The following is a 27434-nucleotide window of genomic DNA, read 5'->3' on the forward strand; positions in this document are numbered from 1 at the left end:
GGCTATCATATTAGTCACCAAGGGGTTAAAATGGACGTTGCCAAAATCCAAGCAGTTACTGAATGGCCACAGCCCTCCACTATCAAAGAACTACAAAGATTCCTCGGCTTTGCAAATTTCTATAGACGATTTATCCGTGACTACAGCATGGTAGCAGCTCCTTTAACTTCACTCCTGAGAGGCAAACCTTCCAAATTACCATGGACTCACGAAGCCTGCCAAGCCTTCGTCACACTCAAAGAAAAATTCACGTCGGGCCCCATTCTTAAACACCCTGACCCCAGCCTTCCATTCATCGTAGAAGTGGACGCCTCGGACTGCGGTATAGGGGCCGTCCTCTCTCAACGGCATGGTCACCCCGGCAAATTGTATCCCTGTGCATTCTTTTCCAGAAAGCTTACTAACGCCGAACGCAACTATGATATAGGCAACAAGGAACTCCTATCCATGAAGGCAGCAATCGAGGAATGGAGGCACTGGTTAGAAGGGGCCACTCACCCCTTCCAAGTTATCACAGATCATAAAAACCTCGAATACATTAAAGGGGCTAAACGTCTGAATCCTCGCCAAGCTCGGTGGCCCTCTTTTTTACCCGCTTCCAATTTACAGTGACCTACAGACCAGGCAGCAAGAACTGTAAAGCTGATGCTCTCTCAAGACGCCATGATCTCCCTACCAACCACCAATCACCTGAATCCATTCTTCCCCCCACGGTAATTTTAGCACCCATCTCCTGGGACATTATGGAGGAAATACAACGAGAACAGCAACAAAATCCACCACCCGCCAATTGCCCCCCAAACAAACACTTCGTGCCCCAAACCCTCCGCCATCGTGTTATACAATGGGTTCACTCCTCACTCAGTTCCGGACACCCCGGCATCTCCCGTACCCTCCAACTGGTCCAAAATTCCTTCTGGTGGCCCTCTATGACCAAGGATGTTCCCACCTATGTCAAAGCCTGTTCCATATGCGCCCAATCTAAGACCCCCAAAGAACTGCCCTCCGGTCTCCTCCAACCACTACCCATCCCACAGCGCCCTTGGTCACATCTGTCCATTGACTTCATCACGGATCTGCCTCTGTCCAACGAATTCACGACTATCCTAGTCACCATTGATCGCTTCTCCAAATCATGCCGTCTCATACCGCTCAGAGGATTGCCCACAGCCATGGAAACCGCCCTCGCCCTCTTCCACAATGTGTTTAGGATTTATGGCCTACCAGAGGATATCGTAAGTGACAGAGGCACACAATTCACATCTCAAGTTTGGAAGGAATTCTGTAGGCAACTGGATATTAACGTCAGCTTAACCTCAGGCTATCACCCACAGGCCAATGGGCAGGTGGAAAGACTGAACCAAGAGATCGGACGTTACCTTCGTACCTACTGTAGTCGAGAACAACATCGATGGTCAGAATTCCTCCCATGGGCCGAATATGCCCAGAACTCACTAACCCATTCCTCTACAGGCCTTACCCCCTTTCAGTGTGTCCTGGGGTTTCAACCACCGATGTTCCCGTGGTCCGGTGCACCCTCCTCGGTTCCAGCAGTGGATGACTGGATCCAACGTAGCGAGAGGGTGTGGGACAGCGCGCATGTTCATCTCCAGCGGGCCATCAGGACTCAGGAAGTTCAGGCCAATCGAAGACGCCGTCCACACCCTCCCTACCAACCGGGACAACGGGTCTGGCTCTCAACTCGGGACATCAAGCTGCGGCTGCCCAGCAGGAAGCTCTCTCCAAGGTATGTAGGACCTTTTAAAATTCTACGTAGAATTAACGAGGTTACCTACCAATTAGAGCTTCCTGCTAACTATCGTATCTCTCCCTCCTTCCATGTCTCCCTCCTGAAACCGGTCCACCCGGATGCTGACCCCGGCCATGAAGCCCCAGAACCACCACCACCCATCGATATTGACGGAACTCCCGCGTATCAGGTGAACGAGTTGCTGGACTCGCGCCGTCGAGGGGGTCAGCTCCAATACTTGGTGGACTGGGAGGGGTATGGACCTGAGGAGAGATCGTGGGTGGCCGCCCGCGACATCCTGGACCCGTCGCTCATCGAGGAGTTTCATCGAGCCAGACCCGACCGACCTGCACCACGACCACGGGGACGTCCACGTAGAGCTCCGGGAGTCGCTCCTAGGGGGAGGGGTTCTGTAACACCACGCCAGCAGAGGGAGCCCTCACCCGAGTACTGACTGCATGCTCCCTCTGCTGCTTCTACTATCACTTCCTGTTTGGCAGTATTTAAGGACGGACCATGTGCTCACAAACTCGCGAAGTATTGCCAGTTTGACCTGCCTTACCGAGCGTCTACTTACACTTTATGCCTGATTACCTGTTGCCATTTTGCTTTGTTCCTGATTCACGAGTTTTCGGATCTCCCTTTGGATTGTTTGCTAGTTGGACTGATTACACGGTTTGATCCCAGCTCTGTCTCCTCTTTATCGCTATTTGGATTATCCCTTCTGTTTTGGCTGCTCAATCGGACTGTCTTTTTGGATTTGACCTACTGCCTGTTATATCACTCAGCTGCTTGGATCATCTTTATGCTTTGTACGCCTGTTGACTGTCTTTCCGGTATTGACCTTTTGCCTTCTCACTTGTACTCTGCTCTTCTGAATAAACAACCGCACATGGATTCTACTTCTGCCTCAGCGTCCTCTTTACATCTAAAAAGATTTTTAATTATAGTAATTCAATTTACATTGGGATCAGAGGGATGTGGGTGGGTAAGACATGCAATCTGTGTTCAGATCATCTTTTCTTCTGACAAAATCAATGTAATGGTTATATTTAAATCTGTTGAATGTACGCTTTTCCATATTCCAAGCTTACCTGCTGCTCTGGTGACTTCATATGTTCATGAGTTGTGAAAATTATGAAAATAAATCTAAGAGTTATTGGATTGTTGAATTTCAAATCAGTAGGGGTTGAGACCTCATACGTAACTAAGTAACGAGCTGTTTTATGGATGGTAACTGTAATATTATTACTGAAATCTTAATCTAGTAATTAGTTACACTACTAGTTAATGCACACAGTAATATTATTACTGTAACTAGTTACTGCCCAACACTGAACCCTAGTATAGAATCCACACAGTATGTCAAGAATGGGAAGAATGGTGTGTTGAGAATGAGTGTCGCAGGCTTTGAATAAACACAAACAGACAGATCTTTGTAGAAAAATAGAAAAGCACCTTCATGATGCTCTCTATCACCTTCCCTTCTTTTTATTACTGTTCTTCTTATAACTATATCCTAAATGTAAAGATTTTGTACTGTATGTTTCCCTGCAGACATGATTAATGAGAGCTGAGAGGCTGTCATTCAGTACTCAGCAGCTCTCATCATTTGGGTCTTATTTTAATTAGTGCCCTGACCTAAAAAGATAAGAATTATTCATTTTGAAATGGTTTACTGCAAGAAAGCAGTGAGAGAAAAAGATGTACATAATCAAACCATCATCAATTATACATTTTATGGGAACTTTTGAGATTCAGTGTCATAGTATTCTAAATTCTGAGTTTGTGTTTTGGACTGCCACAGATAAAACTGTGACAGCGTAAGAGGCATGAGTTTGTCTTTGAGCACTATTCAATTAAAGCCTGTATGATTGTTATTTAATCTTTCATATCTACTGTTCCGTCCTCCTCCTCCATTTCATCAGACATTACAGCAGCAGCAGTGTGTCATAATGTTATTCAGGATATGAGCCATGCAAACACTGCACTTGAGACACTTCCCACACATTCACCTGCCATTAATTTGGAAAATACCGGTACTAACACTTCCACTGTTTGCTGTAGTCTTGGGCACAATAGTGAAGGGCCTTCACTAGTGTGAAGTTTTTTTCTGAATTATTAAATTTGCCACAGGTGGACTCCATACTCTTAGTCTAATGCAGCACACATAGCAAGATGTTTTTTGCTTTTGTTTTTTAAATAATAAATAGAAAGAACAAAAGTATATAGAATAGAACTAAAATAGAGAGAGTTAGTGTTAGAGGGTCAAGTTATTAGTTATTATTGGGAAGTCGTGGCCTAATGGTTAGAGAGTCGGACTCGTAATCCAAAGGTTGCAGGTTTGAGTCTCGGGCTGGCAGGGATTGTAGGTGGGGGGAGTGAATGTCCAGCGCTCTCTCCACCCTCAATACCACGACTGAGGTGCCCTTGAGCAAGGCACCGAACCCCCAACTGCTCCCCGGGCGCCGCAGTATAAATGGCTGCCCACTGCTCTGGATGTGTGTTCACGGTGTGTGTGTGTTCACTGTTGTGTGTGTGCACGTTGGATGGGTTAAATGCAGAGTACGAATTCCGAGTATGGGTCACCGTACTTGGCAGTATGTCACTTCACTTATTATCAAATTATGTCATTATCTAACCTCTAACTGTTGATTTTGAATAAATAAAAAAAGAAGACAATCTAGAACATTTCGAGTAGTCTAGAAAACTATCTAGAATAGAAATAGAAAAGAGAGTGCTAATGTTAGAGGGTCAAGTCTCTAACACTAATGTTTTTTTATTGTTTTCCTCTAACACTAGTATTCTTTTCTATTTCTATTCTAGAACTTTTCTATAATAATATAAATTTTCTAGATTGTTTTTTATTTATTAAAAATCAACAGTTAGGGATGGGTATCGTTAAGGTTTTAACGGTATTACTACTCTTATCGATCCGGTACTTTAACGGTATTCTTATCGGTACTTTTTGTTTTACTTTGTTTCTTTGTTCATATTCTTACAGTATCTTATCTTATGTATATAAAACACTAAAAATGCCTGCACTTCATCAATTTGTAAATGCACCAGTGTGCAGGTATTTTAAGTGTTTTATATACATAAGATAAGATACAGTAACAACATGAACAAAGAAACAAAGTAAAACAAACTGACAAATACAATAAAACAAACATACAAACGAAATGAAATAAACAGTGCTTTCATTTTTCCATGAAGGTCTACTAATATTAATGTTCAGGTAAGTAATAGTTACAAAAGTAATCAAATGTAAATGAGCACTGCATAGTTTTCACTGTATGTACTGATAGATTTATGTTTATTAAAGCTATAACGTTGTTCAGATTAAGAGCTGTGGGTGATTTTCTCTTTGCATTTTGTTCTTTGATTAACATTGATGGCTCAAGCTCCAGTCTGACACTTTAAGACAATATACTGACACGCATCGGATTTTCTCCCAACTGTTCTCGTCCACTTAAAACATAAATGTAAAGACTCTCATAACCGGCCATTTTAACACATTGTGTGTGTATTTTTTGGTATATTTTTGTGTGTTATTTCGACGCGCCCGAAGCTCAAAGTGTACTTTGCTTGTCCGTTTTGGAGCACGCCGCCGCGCAGGCACACGCGCGCACACACATTTCAGCCTGGAACAGCAGATTGTACTTTCAACGTTTTACTATTAAATATGTCCTGCAATGTAGCAACAGTAAAGACGGCTTATAACAATCACTGATTGAGCTGATTCAGATGTTAAGTTTTGGTTCGGAGGAACGAATCCGCGCCGCTATGAAGGGAAGGGAGTTGTGCTAGAAGAAATGCGGCTATAATCCTTGGAAGCCAAAATCGAAAAAATAAATAAATACTTAGCTCAATATAACAGCCACAGGCCTAAAGTGTGAGCAGATGTTTGAATAGTTGGTTCTCTCTTCTATCATTAAACAGGACTTTCATGTTGCGTGTGCTGAAGCTCCCGCGTGAGCGCGATCTCGCTTCTGAATTGCGCATAGCAAAAATGCATCATAGACAAATGTTTGAATATTATTGCACATAAAAACAGCTGGCGACATTATATATATATATATATATATATATATATATATATATATATATATATATATATATATATATATAGAGAGAGAGAGAGAGCAACAATAAATGTATGCGTGTTTTCTTAATTTCTCCAATACCGACAGAAGTACCGATAACGTCAGAGCTTATCGATACTCAGGGCTTTCATAATTTAGCCCCGAGACCGATTTAATACCGAGTTTCGGTACCCATCCCTAAGTTAGAGGTTAGAGGGTAAAGTCTAACAGTTGGAGGGAAATATTTTTTTTGTTTCTTTTGTTTTTAAAAGGAAAAGGAAATAAGTAGATAGAAATAGAATAGAGAGTGCAAATGTTAGAGGGTCAAGTGTAGATAGAAGATATGTGTCTTTGGCTGTTTCTTGAAGATGTCTAAAGACTCACCTGCTCAGACTGAGTTGGACAGGTCATTCCACCAGCAGGAAACAGTTAAGGTAAAAGCCAGTGAAAGTGATTTTGTGCCTCATGGCACTATAATGTGGCATTCACTTGCAGAACGCAAGCTTACACATAAGTCTAAAGTAGTGAAATTAGGTAAAGAGGTGCACATCAATGCCTTGAATTTTATGTGACTCTTTTTTGCTCTTGATGCTGCATTCTGGATTAGTTGTAGAGGTTTGATGGAACTGGCTGGAAGACCTGCCAAGAGAGCATTGCAATAGTCCAGTCTGGACTATTCTAGATCTATATCCTGTCTGCATGAACTGGGAAGTTCATACCTTTGCACCTACGCACAGAGGTATGCATATACCTACCTGGTCTCATGGCATAAATGTACCTGGGCACTTTTTAGCAGGATGCAAAATATGTTCCAATAAATACATATCACTGCAGTTTCCAAAAAATGAAAACTAGAGGTATTAAAACTCAGACGCCTTTTATTCCTTTTCACACAAATTTACAGAGTTTCGATTAATAAAGAGTAATTTTCGCACAATTACTTGAAGAATATCATGTTATGACTTCAAAACAATATTAATATGCTGGGAGATTTGAAAACTGATGCTTTTGAAAGGTAGCATCACAAATATCCACTTCATATCAATGGGTTTTCATATAGACGGTAGGTTTTTTCGGTATCTCACGGAGTACAGAGACGTGCTTGAGAGCTGAGGACCTCTGGTTTGAATCCTATGTAACTACGGTTTGACAAAAGATTTCAAACCTGCATATAAGGAAGTTCAAATATGGTTATATGGTTGCATCAACAAACATCTAAACCACTGTTATTTCTCAATAAGAGACTCTGCAGACATAAAATAACGTCAGTCTGGTTAGTAATGAGTGAAGCTGGTGATGCTGTTTGTGGAGTTGTTTAAACAGATTTAAATTTTTTCCCCCAGTTGTTTCCATCCAAGGCTGTGGCTCAAGTCATATGTTCTTGTGTTTCTCTTTTCTTGTTAGGTGTTCATCACTAATGCACAATCATCATTGTGCATTAGTGGGAAGTCATGGCCTAATGATTAGAGAGTCGGACTCGTAATCCAAAGGTTGCGGGTTCGAGTCTCGGGCCGGCAGGGATTGCAGGTGGAGGGAGTGAATGTACAGCGCTCTCTTCACCCTCAATACCACGACTGAGGTGCCCTTGAGCAAGGCACCGAACCCCCAACTGCTCCCCGGGCGCTGCAGCATAAATGGCTGCCCACTGCTCCGGGTGTGTGTTCACGGTGTAGTGTGTGTGTGCACGTTGGATGGGTTAAATGCAGAGCACGAATTCCGAGTATGGGTCACCATACTTGGCTGTATGTCACTTCACTTCACTTTCACTTTCATTTAATCATCTCATTAACTTTAACTCTTTGAGGACTTGGGATTTGCCTTGAGACTTGCTTGTGACTTGAAAGGAATGACTTGGTCCCACATCTGCTAATTAGCAAATCCAGGTGATTGGAACAAAATACTGAGGAGGACTTTTACTTTCTGAACCTGGACTTTCCACCTCTGCAGGTTGGCAAATACATATGTTGACAGGCAGGTCGGAAAGTCGAACAAAGACGAACATTTCTTGGTCCTACGCCTTCCTCAGAATATAGAAATACAGATAAATACATTTAGACCACTTAACTTAATGATTGCTATCGGGATGTGAAGAGACTTTCAACCAGCATAGCAAAAAATGTTTCTGAAGACAATCACCTATTGCACCTTTAAGTTTTTCCCTTAAGTATGAGACTTAAGGCATGATTTCCTCTTACCTAAGGGAATGACTTAAGGGTGGTGCATATAATCCCTTAAACACTTCTCTTAGCAAAGGGAAACCGTTAAGTGTTTCACGACAGCGACCCAGGTTTAAAAAAATCGACTGCTGCCATGGTCACATGCAGACAGCAGTGTAAATTTTCACTGAAAACAATATAACATGGATAAGGAAAACAAAAAAAGAATACCAAATATGAAAGAGAAGTCAAGTCACTATTATTTGAGTAGCGCTTTTAACAATACAAATAGTGTCAAAGCAGCTTTACATCAGCTTGATATAAAGCTGGGTGGCTTTATATCAGCTTTACAGTATTTAGATGGGGAAATAGTGTGTCGAAATAGTGTCATTCTCCTCTGGCCAGACAAAATCAGCAGTTTAAATCTAGGCTAAAGCAGAGTCAGATTGTGCAAAAGACTAATCTGGTTCCTGTGATCTTGTCCCGATGGCCGTCTAGGAGACAGGGTCTTCACTGGGGATCAGTCTCTGGGGCTCATCTAGGTGTCCTGGCTGTAGACGTCATCTCTAGGTGCTGATCCACCATCTGATCTGGATCTGGGTGGCTACGGTGACCTCGGAATAAGAAAGAAACAGACTAATATTAGTGTAGATGCCATTCTTCTAACGATGTAACAAGTACATTGTGTGTTTTGGGAAGTGACAAAGGTGACAAACCGTTCAGGGCCTTATAGGTAATTATCAAGACCTTTAAATGTATACGATGTTTAATAGGGAGCCAGTGCAGTGTTGACAGAACCGGGCTAATGTGGTCATACTTCCTGGTTCTAGTAAGAACTCTAGCTGCTGCATTTTGAACCAGCTGGAGTTTGTTTATTAAACGTGCAGAGCAACCACCCAATAAAGCATTACAATAATCTAACCTCGAGGTCATGAACGCATGAATTAATGTTTCTGCATTTGACATTGAGAGCATAGGTCGTAATTTAGATATATTTTTAAGATGGAAAAATGCAATTTTTCAAATGCTAGAAACATGTTTTTCGAAGGAAAGATTGCTATCAAAAAGTACACCTAGGTTCCTAGCTGATGATGAAGAATTTACAGAGCAGCCATCAAGTATTAGACAGTGATCTAGGTTATTACATGCAAAAGTTTTTGGTCCAATAATTAACACCTCTGTTTTTTCAGAATTTATCAGTAAGAAATTGCTAGTCATCCAGTTTTTGATATCAACTATACATTCCGTTAGTTTTGCAAATTGGTAAGTTTCATCAGGTCGAGAAGAAATTTAGAAATTTATCATCAGCATAACGGTGAAAGCTAACACCATGTTTCCTAATGATATCTCCCTAGGGTAACATGTAAAGCGTGAAATGTAAGGGGCCAAGTACTAAGCCTTGAGGTACTCCATACTGCACTTGTGATTGGTATGATACCTCATAGAAGGACCAGTGTGTGCTTTTTCAAGTCATCTCCAGGTATTATGTAGGAAAATACAGGAATAAAATATTATAGAATATTTTATTGAATATATTATAGAATAAATATATAATATTTTATTGAATAAAATATTATAAAATATTATAGAATATTTTATTGAATATATTATAGAATAATTTGTTCTTGAGTGTGACGCACTCACGTTTGAGCTAATTATGTGCAGCATGTAATTTGATCAATGTTTATATGTGAATAAATGCGTAAATTAAAATCTGTTTAACATATAAAGTGGCCGATCATGTCTTGTAGAAGACTTTTGTGTAACACTTAAGGTGAAATTTTCCAAACCTTATGTTATACTTAGGAAAATGACAGTTAAGGGGCTTTATGCAACACGTAAGGCCTGGGTTTTAAGGGATACTTGAGAGAAATTCTAAGGGTTTATGACATTTCACCTTAAGAAACTCATAAGTAATATTTAAGGGATATTTTATGCAACACCCTTAAGTGTAAGGGAAACTTAAGGGGGGGCGATCTTAAGGGAAAATTAAACTTAAGGTGCTTTATGCAACCGAGCACTGGTCTTCCTAATTTTGTATAAGGCAAATCTGCCGGACCGGCCGTTCTAACAATGTGGAAATTTAGCTGATCATCAATCACAACTCCAAGGTTCCTGGCTGTTTTTGAAGGAGTTATGGTTGATGTGTTTAACTGGATGGAGAAATTGTGATAAAGTGATGGGTTGGCTGAAACCACAAGCAGTTCTGTCTTGGCAAGGTTGAGTTGAAGGTCATAGTCCTTCATCCAGCCAAAAATGTCTGTTAGACAAGCTGAGACTCAAGCAGCTATCATCAGATCTTCAGGATGAAGTGAGAGGTTGAGTTGAGTGTCATCAGCATGTACCTGAGCTAAATGACAGACTACTGACAGACAAACAGAGAAAACAGAGAACAATCTAGTATTTAATACAAAGTCTTTAATAAAAACGCAAGGGCAAACAGGACAGAAGTAAATATTCAACATTCTTAACGTAAACAAGACCGGACACTGAACACAGGAAAATTATGAACTTAAGTACTGATACAAACAAGGTATATTAATGAAACACAGCTGAATCTAAATAACTAATCGTATTACAAACCATGACAATGAGGAGTGGGAAAATCAAACAAGGGAATTAGCAGGCATTAATGTATACAAACTAAAAGTCCATGAGACTGAAACTAATTGAACATATGTGACAATTATTGTGTATTATAGCTTCTAGAAAATTGAATAATTTAAATCCTGTCCAAGAACCATAGAAATTCACTTTAAGACTACTTAAAGGATTAGTTCACTTTTAAAAAAACTTTTGCTGATAATTTACTCACCCCCATGTCATCCAAGATGTCCATGTCTTTCTTTCTTCAGTCAAAAAGAAATTAAGGTTTTTGATGAAAACATTTCTCCATAAAATGGACTTCATTGGGACCCAAACGGTTCAAGGTCCAAATGACAGTTTCAGTGCAGCTTCCAAGGGCTTTAAACGATACCAGACGGTGAATAAGGGTCTTTTCTAGCGAAACGATTGGTCATTTCAAAAATAAATAAAAAAGTTTAAGTTTTATAAGCACAAATGCTCGCCTTGCTCTGTTCTGTGATGCGCGTTCGTGACGTCACGTAATACGCAATGACGTTGAAAAGGTCACGGTTGACTTAGGCGGAAGTACCGAGTCAGTGTTTACAAATGTGCGAAAGGAGGACCATATACACATATTCAAATGTCTTTGTGTCAGTTTATCGTTTAAAATGCCCATTTCGTGTGCGTATCCTGGGTGTTTTAATATTAAAAAGCCTACTGACTCGGTACTTCCGCCTACCTCAACCGTGACCTTTTCCACGTAATTGCGTATTACGTGACGTCACGAACGCGCATCACAGAACAGAACATTTTGAAATGACCGATCGTTTCGCTAGATAAGACCCTTATTCATCGTCTGGTATCGTTTAAAGCCCTTTGAAGCTGCACTGAAACTGTCATTTGGACCTTGAACCGTTTGGGTCCCAATGAAGTCCATTTTATGGAGAAATGTTTTCATCAAAAACCTTAATTTCTTTTCGACTGAAGAAAGAAAGACATGGACATCTTGGATGACATGGGGGTGAGTAAATTATCAGCAAAAGTTTTTTTAAAAGTGAACTAATCCTTTAATTTGATACTTTATTAATAGTATTAATAAAATTAAATAATGTAAATCCATCCCACCTTTTTCTGTTTATATTGGATTTTTACTTTGATTTAATTTTTTTTATCTTTGGGAAAATATTTTGAATTTGAGCATTTAATATAAAAGTCTGTGAAAGTGATTTTGTGCCTCTTTGGGATGAACAATAAAGCACCAATAAACAGTGAGCACACTCAACGCTGCATCAGGATAAGGATAAAGAAGTGCATGAGATTTGAGGGCTTCAAATGTGATAGCTTACATGTTGAGGACCACTGTGTTTGATGATAAAATGAAGATCTAGAAACACTACACCACAAAACCACATTATGAACAACATTATGCAACCCACTTCCAGTTCCCATCACACAGCATGAGAAACAGCCTGCCCAATGCACCATGGCCCTCAGCTTTTCTGACAATTCTTAATGTGTCCAGAGACAACAGGAAACTGTGCAGGCAGCACCATGTTACACTGTCTGTCCTCCTAGACAGAAGGTCAAAGGTCAGTGTCAGGACTAATTCCTCTTGCCTCATTAGGCAGGAAGGTGTAGGAAATTACATCCTGAATATTTCATCATAATAATGCTATAGAGCAGCAGCGGACATAATTGTAGTAACCTTGAGCTACTGGTGGAAATCCTCATTTATATTTCCATGCAAATGCTGTTCTGAGTGAAGTGAAGCTTGCAAAACATCTACAGTTTTGAGAAGAACTAAACATTCACAAACCTACAGGGCTTGATTGAAGTTCATGTCATTGATAGTATTAATCATTGAGATCAATTCTTGGGAGGGTTGCTTAAATAAAGCAGTGTCAATTATGCCATGTGTTCAAACATGCCACTTTGGCTTTATTTGTATTGTTAGTGATCTGAATATCCATGGGTGACATGTCCCCACCAAGTATCTTAAGTATCCCCACTCTTAAGCATCATTGTCATTGCCATCAACTCTCATGGAGTGAATTGTTCATGCAGTTCTTGAGTTCTTGAGCTACTGAATATGTCATCCACATCTCTGTTCTCCATGTCCTCATGCTTATGTTCCAACAGATGGCTGTTGAATGACACCTCTATATGTGAGGATGTGGCATAGCCTACACCATCTCTAGTCAGTTCACTCTCGTTGACTGAATTTAAAGTTTTAAAGAGAGAGAAACATGAGTAAAATCAAGTCAAAAGCATTTGTTGATCAAAACATGAAAGCTGACATCTGTCATTACAGCTCCACTGGCATCACCAGACAAACTGCAAAAATAATGATTTTCAAACAGGCTTTCTGAACATGCCCTCCATCTACCACTGCTCTACATGTCTCTCGTTGAATTATCATCTTATCTTTGTCTTTCTTCTAGTTATTGTCTGCCAGCTAATGTTTAGATTGCCTCCTCTGAATGAAGCGATTAAACCTTTGATAAATGCATAATCCATTGTAGTTTTAAGAGTTTTACATTTTAATTTGTAAATGTGACAAATGAGCTACAAAGTCCAGGCCATGTGTTGTTTGGACCATTACATCTGTGTCTTTTGTTTAGGTATAAATTAGGGTGACCATACGTCCCATTTGTCCCGGACACCATCTTGCCAGGATTTGTTTGGCTTTGTTTTCCTGTTTTCATACTTGCTGAAGGTAATGATCGAAAAGTAGTTTGACCAATAACATTCAGGCATGGTACATAATGGACCAATCATGGTGTGTGTGACAGGGGGATCTATGGTCAAAGCGATGCAAAAATCCGTGCATCTTTGGTGTGTTTGACTTAAAGCGGCCTCAGACGATCAGTGTTTGACATCAAAGTACCTCGAGAGAGTTTTGAAAGCCTAAGGAACCGTCTGTATGGTATTTTCATGTTATACACCGATCGGTCTGTACACGCAAACAAAGCCAAAATATATATAGTGATGTCAAACACAGATCGTCTGATAAAATATATATTTTATATATATTTTAGGCAATAAAGAAATCCTGGCCAGGTCGTGTCCGGGAAAAATGGCACGTATGGTCACCCTATATAAATTAAATTATAGAGTGATTTGTTGTTGTATCCTAAAGACATCAGTACATCTTCAGTCTTATGAAAAAGGTTTATTGCTTATCAATAAATGACAGAGGTTAACATGTTATTGAGTATTTCTGAAACAGGAATTTGAAGATGGATGAAATCATGTCATAGTGTATAAATGGATTTAACAGCACACACGGCAGCATCTCTGCTGGAGATCTTTCCACAGCATTCTCTGAGGAGTGACGCCCACTCACAGATGGAGTGTTGACTACACACTGCAGTCCTTTTCATCTCTGTATCAGTCGCATAGCTGTTTTCTCTCTGTGCTATTTTCTGTGTTCAGCCGCTTCTGTGGACCTATGAACCACATTTGATGCTCTTACATTCACATTGCACAAATTACAATGATACAGTAAATGCACTTAATATTACTAAACACATCATTTGAATAGACTTTATCATAAAGACACAAATGAACGTTCATATCAGACTAATAATCTCACTGTCATTCAGTCATTGTCTCTGTATGTGTTTTTCAAATGCACCATAATAAAACAAGATCATCATTTAAAATAATATCTTCAACAGGAGACCAACACCACTTGAGTGATGAACACTGTTGTGCTGTAATGTCTTTTTAAAGGGACAGTTAAAAATGAATATGCTGTCATTTTTGTTCACTCTCATGTCCCATCAGTCTTCCATTCATCTTCAGAATACAAAGGTATTTTTAATATTCCATCATGATTTTATTAATTTAAAATTTTCAGGCTTCAAAAAGTTCATAAAGACATCATAAAAATAATCGCAATGAATCAAGCACTCTAATCCGAGTCTTCTGAAGAGACATAATCGCTTTATATTATTGAAGAGATTTAGTTTGTCATAGCACGCGTACATGTGCAAAAATACACTGTATATACAGTGTGTATGCACATTCGGTGAACTTTACAGTTATTACTGTAATTCCTGTTAGATTTTTGTGTGTTACATAGAGAATTGTGTGTTGTGTTTTGCAAAAAGTGTTTTATGAAATTAAAAACTGAGTCAAAGGCCGAGAATTAGTGTGTGGTTCTGGTGTTTGAGTGTCAGGTTTCAGAAATTGTGTGACAAATAAAGATTTTTTATGTGCAAGCAGTTGGAAAAAAACTGTAAGACGTGGAGTATTCCTATTTTAGTCGCATTATCAAAGTGCAGTATAGACATGTACACCTTAATCACACTATTACTGTTGTGTCGCCGCATTTTGCGACAGGATACACACGGCAGTACTCAACCGTTTAACGGCAAACAACGGCGGCGTCTGTTTTATTATTTTGTTTGTTTGTTTTTTTTCCCTCGAATGTAACAACTACCTAACTCAACAACAGAAAAGGTATGCAACCCTTTGGCCATAAATGCTGTGGTTGGCCTGTGACACTCCTCAGTATTTTCTTGTGTAAGCTGTCCCTTCAAAGGAGGGAGAATGGGGTTTCAGATGTAACATTTAGTGCCGTTGTTGCCATTCTAGTGCTGACTAATGAAGGGCACTCGGCACTCAGGATGTGCAATGCATCAAAAACGGTGCATTCTTTTAATTTTATACAGTGAACCAACCGCAGATGCTTTGCCATATTGGTGGTGACACCTCTCTTGCAACATATTAGTTAATTACAATAATTACACTTAGCTTTGTCTGTAGGCTTTGCAAAATGTAGCCACAGTTTTGAGCACTTCCTGCGGTCCATCATGTAAACTAATGTTTAGATTAGTGCAGAAGGTCCTTTCAGATCGCCAGGTCAGATCTTCACAGATGACGTGTAAAATAAAAGAAAAGAAAAAGATCTGGTATATCTGAAAATATATAACAAGTATCTGATTCCAGAATTGGAATCAATTTTCAATTCCCAACCTTTCTCAGGGGTGCAAAATACTTGATTAATTTTACTTGGTTACTGTACTTAAGTATTATTTTGGGGTATTTGTACTTTACTCAAGTGTGAGTAAATTATTATTTGTGCTTGTACTTGATTATATTTATGAAGAAACAACAGTACAACAGAACCCATGTGCAGTTTATTTAATAAACATAAACCAGAATAACCAAATACAAAAATAACCTAACTAAACCATGACATGAAGATTTAGAATTAGACTTGAACAGACTTGACTCAACAATAAACAGCACAACTTAACAACAGCAGGTTACAATAACAAAGCTAGACAAGAAACAAATGAACCAATAGGGCTATACTGTATATACTGTACTGCGTTCACACCAAGTTGTAATTACCGTAATACTGTATGTGAATCAGGTATGTAATTCAGATCTTACATTTTTTTTCAACTGCTTACACACATTTTCAAAACTTTGCCTCTTTTTTTCAAAACTTTACACACAAATCCAAGAATTGCACACACAAAATGCAAAATGCCTCACATCTCTTGCAAAATGAAGCACTGCAATTAAAATATCACAAACACATCTCAAAAGCAAACATTTGTTTCCCTACGTTGCAAACACCTTTGCCATAATATTATATTTTTGTACAGTTATTCAAAACCTAAAGCTCTTCTTTCATGAGCTCCTGTGTATATTTCTGTACAAGACTGAAAGTAATTGGTTCAACATGGGTTGTTTCAATATTCATAATTCAACATGTTGAATATTTACGATCAGAAATCCTGATGTGTGAAGGGGAACTCCGAGGACACCACACATTATAGGAGAAAAACGGTTAAATCTAGGATTTTTTTGTCCTCATGTTTGTGGTCTCTCACATTTTGAAGATCTTATAAGATTTGAAAAATCTTTTAGTGTGTACCCAGCAGTACAGTAGTACCTAGTGTGTTTGTGTGTTCATAGAGAATTGTGTGTTGTGTTTTGCAAAAAGTCAAAGGCTGAGAATTAGTGTGTGGTTTTGCAGATTTAGTGTGGGATTCTGGTGTTTGAATGTCAAACTGTGACAATTAAAGATTTTGTGTGTAAGCAGTTGAAAAAACGTTAATTGTCACAAGTTCCTGCTTTTACATAGTTTAAGGGGTTGTTGGTAATATAGTAATTTCACCTTTAAAGCATGCATAGATGCACATTTAAAAAATCTGCCAAAAAATAATTCTCACACAGATAGTATGTGAATTAGCTGATGTTGAGCTCAGTAAAATTGGATAACTTGATTGGCTTCAATTGTGACAAACCTGGAAAATCTGCATGCCAGTTTTATTACTCACCTAAACACCTTCCAACCCATTCAAATATAATCTCCTAAATAAACAGCTAAGAGCAAATGTAGACTTGTTCTAAGACAAGTCCTCTGCTCTGATGTTGTGTGTGTGTGTGTGTCTCCAGATGAAATGTCTTTATTCATTATTCACCTCTCCAAATACACTGTGTCATAGTGAAATCATTTTATAGAGTAATTTCCCTGCCACATTTGATTATTTTTATGTATTTATATTAATGTACAATGGCAATATTAGGCAGAAACACAGGTGAGGGTGTTTGATCATCATATGAGTAGAGAGCATTGTGCAGTCACATGAGCTGATTACATTACAGAAATGCAAATGAAACACATCTGATCACTTGATTTGCCTGCTGATCCTTTTTCACAGACTGCAGACGTCAATCCAAAGACCATAAGATTCACAGACAACAAGCTCCTTGGCTGACTTTATATAAGATCGTTTTTTCGGCCTCCACAGGTTTATATCAGTCCACCATGAAACAATGTTAACAGAGTAATACAGTGACACTAGTGAGTAATGAGCAAGGAGAAAACTGAAAGTCTTTTACCGCAGAGTAGAGAAGCACGCTGTCATGCATCATACTCCAGTCAAACACTGGAGGAGAGCAGAGCACTTATAAACCCAAGATACATTCATACTCTCGTCATCACTGCCTCACAAACCCCTTAGGAGAGTGTGCTGACAAGGATTTTATTTCTTACTCAACATGTCCAAACTACTCTTAATACAATGCTGGAAAGGGGAGAAGAGAGAGCAGGTGCCTGAAGTTATTACAGTTTTTTCTGATTGCTTAAGCACATTTTTTGTAACTATTGGCTATTTTTGCGAAACTCTACACACAAATAAGAAAACCTTTCACCCAATTATCAAAACATTGTAGTTCTCTTGCAAAAGCGAACACAGCTAGATTAACTCTTCACACCTTCGTAAAAATGGTGTTTTCGTATCAAACAGTAAACACAAGCCATCATCTACTAAGCACACAATGTGCCAACTACACACTGATGGCAAGAATACAAAACACATCTGGCTTTTGCTTTCTCTGTGTACAGATGTCAATTTGAGGTCATACTTTTGTCATAGTGTCATGTAAACATACAAGGATCCAAACTTCAAGTATTGGTGTTTATTCACACTCATCAAAACCAAGACAAAGTCAGAACACAAAATAGTAATTTCACAAAAAAAAAAAAAAAGACAATCAGCCTACATCATGTCGTCTTTCTGGGTCCGGCCACAAAATTTCGTCCACATCGCATGCGATATCCTCCAGTCCAAGGCACCGGGGAAAATATCTCCTTGAATGCCGTATCCAGGCCTGACATGATGCCTGGTCAATATCTCCACATGCCTCCTCCATTGCCTGTAAAAGGGCTACCTGTTGATGAGGATGACGGTCGTACACTTTCCAGCGCCAGGCAGAGAAGAACTCCTCGATGGGATTTAAGAATGGAGAGTATGGAGGGAGGTTGAGTGCCATGAAGGATGGGTGGTCTGTAAACCAGTTGCGGACCAAAGCAGCCCTATGGAAACTAACATTGTCCCATATGATGACATATCGGGTATGCTCTGGTCTCTGAACAGTGAGCATGTCATGTAAGGTGTCCAGGAATGCAATAATGTGTGCAGTGTTGTATGGGCCTATGGTTGCATGATGGTGAACAACACCATTTTGGCTTATAGCTGCACACATGGTTATGTTACCACCACGTTGTCCTGGGACATTGATGATGGCACGGTGTCCAATAATGTTCCTGCCACGTCTCCTGGTTTTACTGAGGTTAAAACCGGCCTCATCTACAAAAAGTAGCTCATGTCCCATGGCATCTGCTTCTAGTTCCATCACTCTCTGGACAAGACAAAACAAATGCAACACATCAGGCCCATGCACAGCACTACAGTATGCACTTCCAAATTCAGAACCAATGACACTATAGCTTACCTGCACATAGTCATATCGCAGTTGCTTTACACGTTCTGTGTTTCTCTCGAAAGGAACTCTGTAAACTCTGTTTATAGTCTCGTTTCCTGTTTCCCGCCCTTGTATCATGGATTTACCCTAGTCTCTCTGTTTCGGACTCTGTGTTTACCTCGTTTGGATTATTGCTCAGGTTATCAGACTACCCCTCTTCTCAAGCCCTCTGGATATTGTTCACCGATCGAGGACCCACGCATGCCCTAGGATTACTCTTGTGTCTTGCCCGTGCCATACCCGTTTGCTGGTGTTTTGACGCTGTCTGTTATTTGACTGTTTATTAATAAAAGCTTGCAAATGGATCCGCACATCTCATGTCTCGTTAACCCCGTTACACATTAATTTCATATAAATTACAAATCATGTAAATAATTTTTCTCAAAACACTGTGAGCAAAACTCTCAAATGTTTTCATAATAGTTAATATAATCAACCAATACTTTAAAATATCTGAAAAAAAAGGTTTTACACAAATCACGAACATTTATGTACCATTTGTCCAAACACCGCAAACAAAACTCCATAATTTGTCATATTGTCATCAAATGAGCATGGTATGTTTTCAGTTGGCCCCAAACTAATAACTGCTCACTTAACACACAGCACAGGAAACACAGTTTTCCTAATTGTTTATACATTTGTCATAATTTCTTTGACTAAACATTTAACTGTTTGGTTACAGTAAGATAGGTTTGTATTTATATAGCTATCTTAATTGTTTTGAGAACAATTACATTTCTTTAGAGAAAAGTGTCAAAGCGACAGAAAAACTGTCTGTAATAACACTATATATACTGTATGTAGGTCTGCTTGATGGTTTAAATTGAAGTTGTAAATATAATCCAAAATTATTAATTCCTCAAACAGAAGATTTTTTCAAAAAATTGATGCATTGTTTACTGTTTATTGCTGCTTAGAAACAGTCAGTATTGTATAAAGCTCTATATAAATAAAAGTGACTTGACACGTTCTCCTCTCACTCTTCCACATATTGCAGAGGTTCATATATTTTTGACACTTGACTGGACTTGTTGTACATATTTCATGGTAGGTTTAATGCATCAGAGAGGGTTTACTGTGTCCCATGTGCTTGTTTTGTGTTCACATATTTACATTTACACCAAATACAAAGTCATGCTTTTCAGAGCGGAGTCTGAAATCACCGTTTTGTTCTGGAGACACTAGCTGCTTTATGCTGGTTGCAAAACATCCTGGACCTCCTGAACGCTGACGACTGCATGACTGCAGCATTTATAAACCGAGTGCTAGAGCCAAGTGCCAACTTTCCATTTACATCCTGTCAGTAGATAAATGATCAGGGTTAAGTTGCAGACATCAGCATTTATCACATTAGGAAACTGCTGTTGATAACTAGAAATAAGAGTCAAGAGATTTACCTTCAGAATATTTAGCTTTACTTCTTTATTACAATCCCAATTGGAGCTTTGTTGCAAGCTTTTTTTTTTATTCACTCGTGACAAGATCTTAAGGGTATTTAGGGCATCCTGATTATCTGTGGAAGTAGATCTGAACAGTTCTAATGACTGCAGAGAACTTGCCTCATCTCATTGGAGGAATGACAAGGATTTTGATTGGTCACATCTAGAGTTCTGGTGTGAAAACGGTGGAAAAACACCACAGCTAAGAAATGTGTCCAGTGTTACATCAGTCACTCAAACAACAAAATCACATCAATAGTGACGTGTCGGCAGAGGCTTTCAGAGCAAAGGAATGCACTTGAGTGTGATGAGTACAGTGCAGGTCAGAATAAAAATGTTAATGTTTGCCCTGAATGTCAAGAAGCACATCAAAGCACAATATCAAAGCAGCACACTTGCAGTTATAGTGCTGGTACTGTTCAAGGTCACATACAATATGAGTCATTGAGTCTAACACAATGGTTAAAACTAATAATCCAAAGGGAATAAGAATAATTTCTAATAATTGCACAAGATGCAATACATCTTGAGGAATTATGACTTCATCAGTTGTTCAGATTTATCTATTCTCTGTTGTAATCAGGAGTTTGCTCACTATTGGCAAAAGACAAGTCTGGGAAGACAGTACAAACGTCCTCAAAACTTTCACATGGTATTGCTCAGATCTCTGCAACAGTTGATTGTGATTTTACTGCTCATTTTGATTTGCATTCTGTGTAACAGTACAACTGATCATTGTTATTGATTTAATAATAGCTGTAATAAAAATAACATAGTAATAACAATAATATAGTAAAACAAACCCAACTTAGTTTTTCTCGATTGCTTAAACACATTTCTTGAAACTATGCCTCGTATTCTCAAAACAGTAAACACAAATCCATAATGTCTCCCCCAATTCCCCAAACATCCTATTTTCAGGTCAAAATGAAGCTCTACACTCAAAACCATTCACTCTTGCTGAAAAACCAAACTTTTCCCTCAGACATCACACACAAGCCCTCAAAAACACACACACTACAACATAGTCTTACACCCTGGTGCAATAAATTCAAAACAATATTTCCTAAACTGGTAAGTTATGTTGCTTGTGGTTCTCCCCTTCAAAAATCTTTTCACATGAGCACAACCAATGTATACATTGGCACATTTTTATTCATTCATGTACTACACAGCACAGCTGTAAAAAAAATTAAATAATAAAAAAATTATTCCACCTCAGCATCCCGTCTTTGTTTTGGGTCAAGCCAGAGAATCTCGTCCACATCACAGGCTATTTTGGCCCTAGCCAGGCAGCGAGGGTAAAATCCTCTTGCATGCCTGATCCACCCCTGGCATGCATCTACTGATATGTCTAGGCAGGCTTCTTCCATGGCCTGGAGGAGGTGAGCACGGATATAAGGTTCTCGGTCATACACTTTCCACCGCCATGCCAAAAAAAACTCCTTTATCGGGTTTAGAAAGAGAGAGTATGCAGGATGTTAGAAAACCACTGGTTATTGGTAAACCAGTCACGAACCAGAGCAGTGCAATGGAAGCTGACGTTATCCCAAACAACAACGTAGTGAGGCTGCTCTGGCTGTACTGGTTCCCTGAGGTCCAGCTGGAACATATGCTCTCTTAGACCGTCAAGGAAAGCAAGGAGGAGCATAGTGTTATAGGGTCCTAGAATGGCATGACGGTGGAGTACCCCTCGTTGGCTGATGGCTGCACACATAGTGACATTCCCTCTGCGTTGACCAGGGACATTTACAATAGCCCGATGGCCAATTATGTTCCTCCCCCTTCTCCTTTTTTTCATCCACAAAGATAATTTCATGGGGAACAGGACAGCCTTCAATCTCAAAGATTCTCTGCAAAACACATGAAACAGTAGAGTAAATCACTACCCTGAAGCACTGTTCAAGAGGGCACAAATGGCAGCATAAACTGCTATACTGTGATGATACACAATACTTACTACAGTTTTTCTCAAATGCTAAAACACATTTCACAAACGTTTCCTCCATGTTCCCCAATGTCTAAACACAACACCCTTTTCTAAAGCTACATAAACACAACCACACCTTCTCACTTCAAAACTCAAACTTTCACACCAAAAGAGCAGCTCGAAGCTTTCAAAAATGTAAACACTATACACATCATTACACACTACAGCAAAACAATTGAAAACACAATGCTCAATTTGTGAGAAGGTTCTTTGTTTCATAACTGCCAATGCATATTTTTAGAAACTTTACAGTAATGGATCTTCTTAGATCTCTGCAGGGGATTAGGCATTTAGATTTGTGAGTTTCATATGAAGAGTATAAATCTATAGTAAATTCTGCATGTACACTACTGTAACACAACTCAATGCAAAAACAGAATCTATTGCACACAACAGTACTCTTGAAAACATGATCAGGGTGTGAAGTTTTTTTATTTACTTTATTCACACCACACACACACCACAATCACTGTGCAGCATCATGTCGCTGAGCTGCATCGGGCCACATCACCTCATCCACATCGCAGGCTATATTGTCTCTTGCCAGGCATGTTGGTGGTGCGAGGTTGTCTTGCTCTCCCTCCTGGACCTTCTCCTCTCCCTTGTTGGCCTCCTCCTCTTCCTCGTTGGCCTGCTCCTCTTCCTCGTGACTCAAATTCCTCTTCCCCTGACTCTTCCTTCATCCATTGTGTTTGTTTGGAATCTTCAGCAAACTGTGCACTCTGAACTTGCTTTTATACATGTGGTCACAGCATTAGCAACAAGTGTCTTCAATTTTGAGTCGTTGTGTGTAATGAATGACGCCAGGTGTGTTCATTGTGTTCAAATATTGCGGACTGTGGCAAGCATTTTGCATCACATGAGCTTTCATTTGAGAATATGAGCAGAGTTCTTTTGCAACTTGTGTTTAGATTTATGAGAAAAAAGGAAAAATGTGTTAAGATTTATGAGAACGGAGGATTGTGTTTTGTGAATTGTGTCTTCATGTGAAATGTGTTTATGATATTGGAAAATGATGGCTTTAGTAAATGTGTTTAGACAACTGGTCATTTGGTTTAGAGGATTGGCTTTTGTGTTTTAGCATTTGAGAAAAACTGTAACAAGGTCTGTCTTCTATGTTGACAGACATACTACTTTCAAAATTATGCCTTGTAGAACTATTTTTATTGACTCTTTAAGAAATCAGTCTATTGCAGGGATTTTGCAGAAAGCAACATTCTGAAACATCATTACACAGTTTTCCTTACACTGATTAAAGGAGTGTTTAACACCTGGATTTGTAACAGATAATGCAAAAACTGTATTCTTACAGTTTTGTAAGGTTTTTTTGTAGTTTACAGTGTCTGGTGTGGAAGATCTTCACCAATCTAGTCTTCGCATAAGAGTGGAAGCTGTTGTAGCAGCATAGGGAAGGATTCAGGCTTTTTGTCATGTTTAATAAGCACATACAGGTGCTGGAGGATGGGTTTCCATGCTCTTTTCAACCAGATCAATTCCATATTGACTGGATGTTTTGAAACTAGGTGTGTAACGGTACACAAACATGACGGTTCGGAACAGTTTTGACGTCACACTTCGGTATTGTTTCGGTACAGCAGGGGGAAAAACACTAAGCATAATATTTTTGTTTAAATTAAACAATGTTTTATTGAACAAAATTCTCTTTCTTTAAATAAATTCAATTAGAATTACAATTTTCTTTAAATCTACCTCATAAAATAAAAATAAAAAATCTACCTCTGCTCTGTAAACTACAGGGACCCCTTTTACATTAGGTTACAATTTTACATTAGGTTACAAGAGCCCAAACTAAAATTGAATTACTATTTATTCTTAACTATAATAATCAACACTCAAATTAAAAAATTGTATGCAAACATGTAAATTGCACTCAATGCAGTTTTTTTAAAATTAACTTTAATCACTTTGCCATTTCATACAAAACTGAAGTATTTTAATAGCTGAAACAGTAGTATAAGCTGTTTTGGGAGAAGGGAAAAAAAAAGACGGGCTAGGGTCGGACTCGGGCCGGTAATTCTGATAAGCTGTCGGACACGGGCCGGGCTAGGGCCTGAGCATCTCGGGCTAGGGCTGGGCTAGGGCCTAAATTTTATGCAGGACTCTAGTTGAAACATGTCACTGAAATACTCAGATTGGCTGTTGTTTTCTTCTTTCTCTCTGCAGATGCAGCAGTTGTTCTATGAGAACTATGAGCACAACAAGAAAGGATTCATCCAGGACCTTCACAGTAGCAAGATCCACAATGCCATCACGCTGCACCCCAACAAGCGTCCAGCGTATCAGTACAGACTGCACAGCTACCTGCTCAGCCGAAAGATCTCTCAGCTCCGGTATCGCACGATTCAGCTGCACCGCGAAGGCATCACCATGAGCCAACTGGGCAATGCTGCAGTGCAGTGGGAGGACCAGCTCCTGGGAGCACCACCGTCCTACACACGCTACCGCCCCACAGAGCGGGGAGATGTCATAGAGTGGGATTTTCTGACCGGCAGGCACCTGTACTCCACCGGTGAGAGGCAGATGCCCCGTCAAGGGCTTGGAAACCTGGTCCGCTCGGCGCTCGAAGACACAGTGCTTCAAGTGATGGAGATGATCAACGAGAACTCCAAATCACGAGGCCGCATTATAGACTTCAAGGAGATCCAGTATGGCTATAGAAGGGTGGATCCGCTTCACGGTGCCGAATACATCTTGGACCTTCTGCTGCTTTACAAGAAGCACAAGGGAAGGAAAGTGACGGTTCCAGTGCGGAGACACGCTTACCTTCAGCAGTCCTTCAGTAAACCGTTTTTCAGCGAGGCAGAGGAACTGCATGTTGACGACCTAGTAGACGCCATCAACGGTGATTCTCGTTCGCTCTCTTTCCTCTCCAGCTCGCTTAAGATCTTCTCTTCCTTTCAGATCTCAGAATCCACAAAAGAGGTGCAAGAGCAAAGTCAAACGAAAATCCACTTCCTTGTACCACTCACGGGTCGCTATGAAATCTTTGTGCGTTACATGGAAAACTTTGAGAGAATCTGCCTGATCCCGAACCAGAACATGAAACTGACCATAATCCTGGTTGACAGTGATACAAACCAGGATAAGGAGAGACACCTGGAGCTGATAAAGGAATATCATAACAGATATCCTAAAGCAGACCTGTCTATCATACCCATGACGGGAGGCTTTTCTCGAGGCCTGGCCCTTGAGATGGGCTCTTCTCAGCTGGCTAACAACTCGCTGCTGTTTTTCTGTGATGTGGACCTGGTCTTCAACGCTGACGCCCTCCAAAGGTGTCGAGACAACACCGTCGAAGGAAGTCAGGTATATTTCCCTATCGTCTTCAGTCAGTATGATCCCAAAATTGTGTATGCGGGGGGCCCTCCTGAAGACAGCACCATTGTTTTCACCAAGCAGAGTGGATTCTGGCGAGATTATGGATTTGGTATCACTTGCATATTCAAAAGTGACTTGCTTAAAGCTGGGGGTTTTGACACCTCAATACAAGGCTGGGGTTTAGAGGATGTTGATTTGTTCACGAAAGTCGTTAATTCTGGCTTGAAAGTGTTTCGCTCTCAAGAAGCAGGTATTGTGCATATTTATCATCCTGTCCTGTGTGACACACATTTAGACCCTAAGCAATACAAAATGTGTGTCGGGTCCAAAGCGAGCACTTACGCATCCACAATGCAGCTGGCAGAATTGTGGTTGTCCAAACATTTAGGCGTCGGTTATAACAGGACTTCCTCTTGATGTTGCAAACAATCCCCAACAATCCCTGGAGTTTACCTCAGATCTGCAAAAGTGTAAAGCAATTAATTCACTGTATGTGTGATTATTTGGATTTTCTGGATGAATGTACATCCTATCAAATAAGTACACTCCAACTCCTTTAGTGCAATGTTCAAAAGCTTTTCTTGCTAAGTATGTTACAGCATCTTCAGAAGGATATTTATTGAACAGGTCTGAAAACAAGGTCACTTTGGAATGTATGCAATGAGCTTAATTTGTTTTACATCTTGCAATCTTCTCATACACTCAGGAGCATGTTCTGTCACATGAACACAACATGGAATAAGGAAATTGGTGTTCTCTGTATGTCATTCAATACAAACAAGCTAGTTCACACCGCAGTTTTTTATAATAATAATAAAGATGACAATAATAATGTAAAGAAATAATGTAAAGAAAGTGCCACAAATGTGCTTTAAATTTCCTAGCTGAGGAAAGTGACAAGACAAATCGAGTTATATGATTTATACAAAGAGAAATATTGTCCCTTATTGCAGTATTTTTTTAATGAACTGTTCAATGATTTAATTTTTTACCTAAATTTGTTCCATAATATAACGGTACTGGTTACCATGTGGCTATGTCTTTGTTCTTTTTTCTTGTGTGCTCCAATGAACAACTTACAATTGTTTTTGCTTTGTGGCTTTTATGATTGTTTTTTCATTTGTTAATGGGAAAAATTCAGTGACGTTAAAATTATTTCTAATAAACACATTGATATGCACATTGAAAAGTATCTAATTTTCTGAGATACTGAATTTGGGACTTTCATTAGTTGTCAGTTATAATCATCAAAATTAAAGGAAAAAAACATTTGAAATATATCAGTCTGTGTGTAATGAATGAATCTAATATACAAGTTTCACTTTTTGAATGGTATTACTGAAACAAATCAACTTTTTCATGATATTCTAAATTTATGACCAGCACCTGTATATATATATATATATATATATATATATATATTTTTTTTTTTTTGTAAAATGGCTTACATACATATATAGTATATCAGTCTGGTGAGTAAATTAAGACATTTACTAGCCAATGGCGATTCAATTGCCAAAGTGTCCGTAGAAGGTTGTGTTGTCAGAAAAACTTTGTAAATAAGCCTCTTCACCTCTTGAATTTTCACATAGTGGGTGAAAGCACTTACCATCATGACAGGTGTAAAGAATAGTTGTGGCTATCCTGCTCTAAAGGTTAATGTCTGGATTCTTGAGGCATGCAGACGCTTTAAGAATAATTAATGAAACACAAGAGCTGGTAAACACTCCAGTGTACTGTGGGGCTAACTATATTTGTTTCTGCTAAATATTACTTTTTCTGATACAGGCTGATACAATGATACAATAATTTGTC

At 39.3% G+C, this 27434-nt stretch overlaps 1 protein-coding gene across 1 annotated transcript in view; it reads left to right on the forward strand.

Annotated features, from left to right (window-relative positions):
* The window catches only part of LOC306864156 (chondroitin sulfate synthase 3-like), a 53222-nt gene extending 26330 nt beyond the window's left edge, over positions 1–26892 (forward strand). The window contains exon 3 of the mRNA XM_079407904.1: positions 24465–26892. Coding sequence (XP_079264030.1) covers positions 24465–26036 — 1572 coding nt within the window. The 3' untranslated portion in view covers positions 26037–26892. The remainder of the gene's footprint in view (positions 1–24464) is intronic.
* Positions 26893–27434: the final 542 nt, after the last annotated feature.

The sequence above is a fragment of the Barbus barbus genome (assembly GCF_936440315.1).
Source record: "Barbus barbus genome assembly, chromosome: 45".
Classification (NCBI taxonomy): Eukaryota; Metazoa; Chordata; class Actinopteri; order Cypriniformes; family Cyprinidae; genus Barbus; species Barbus barbus.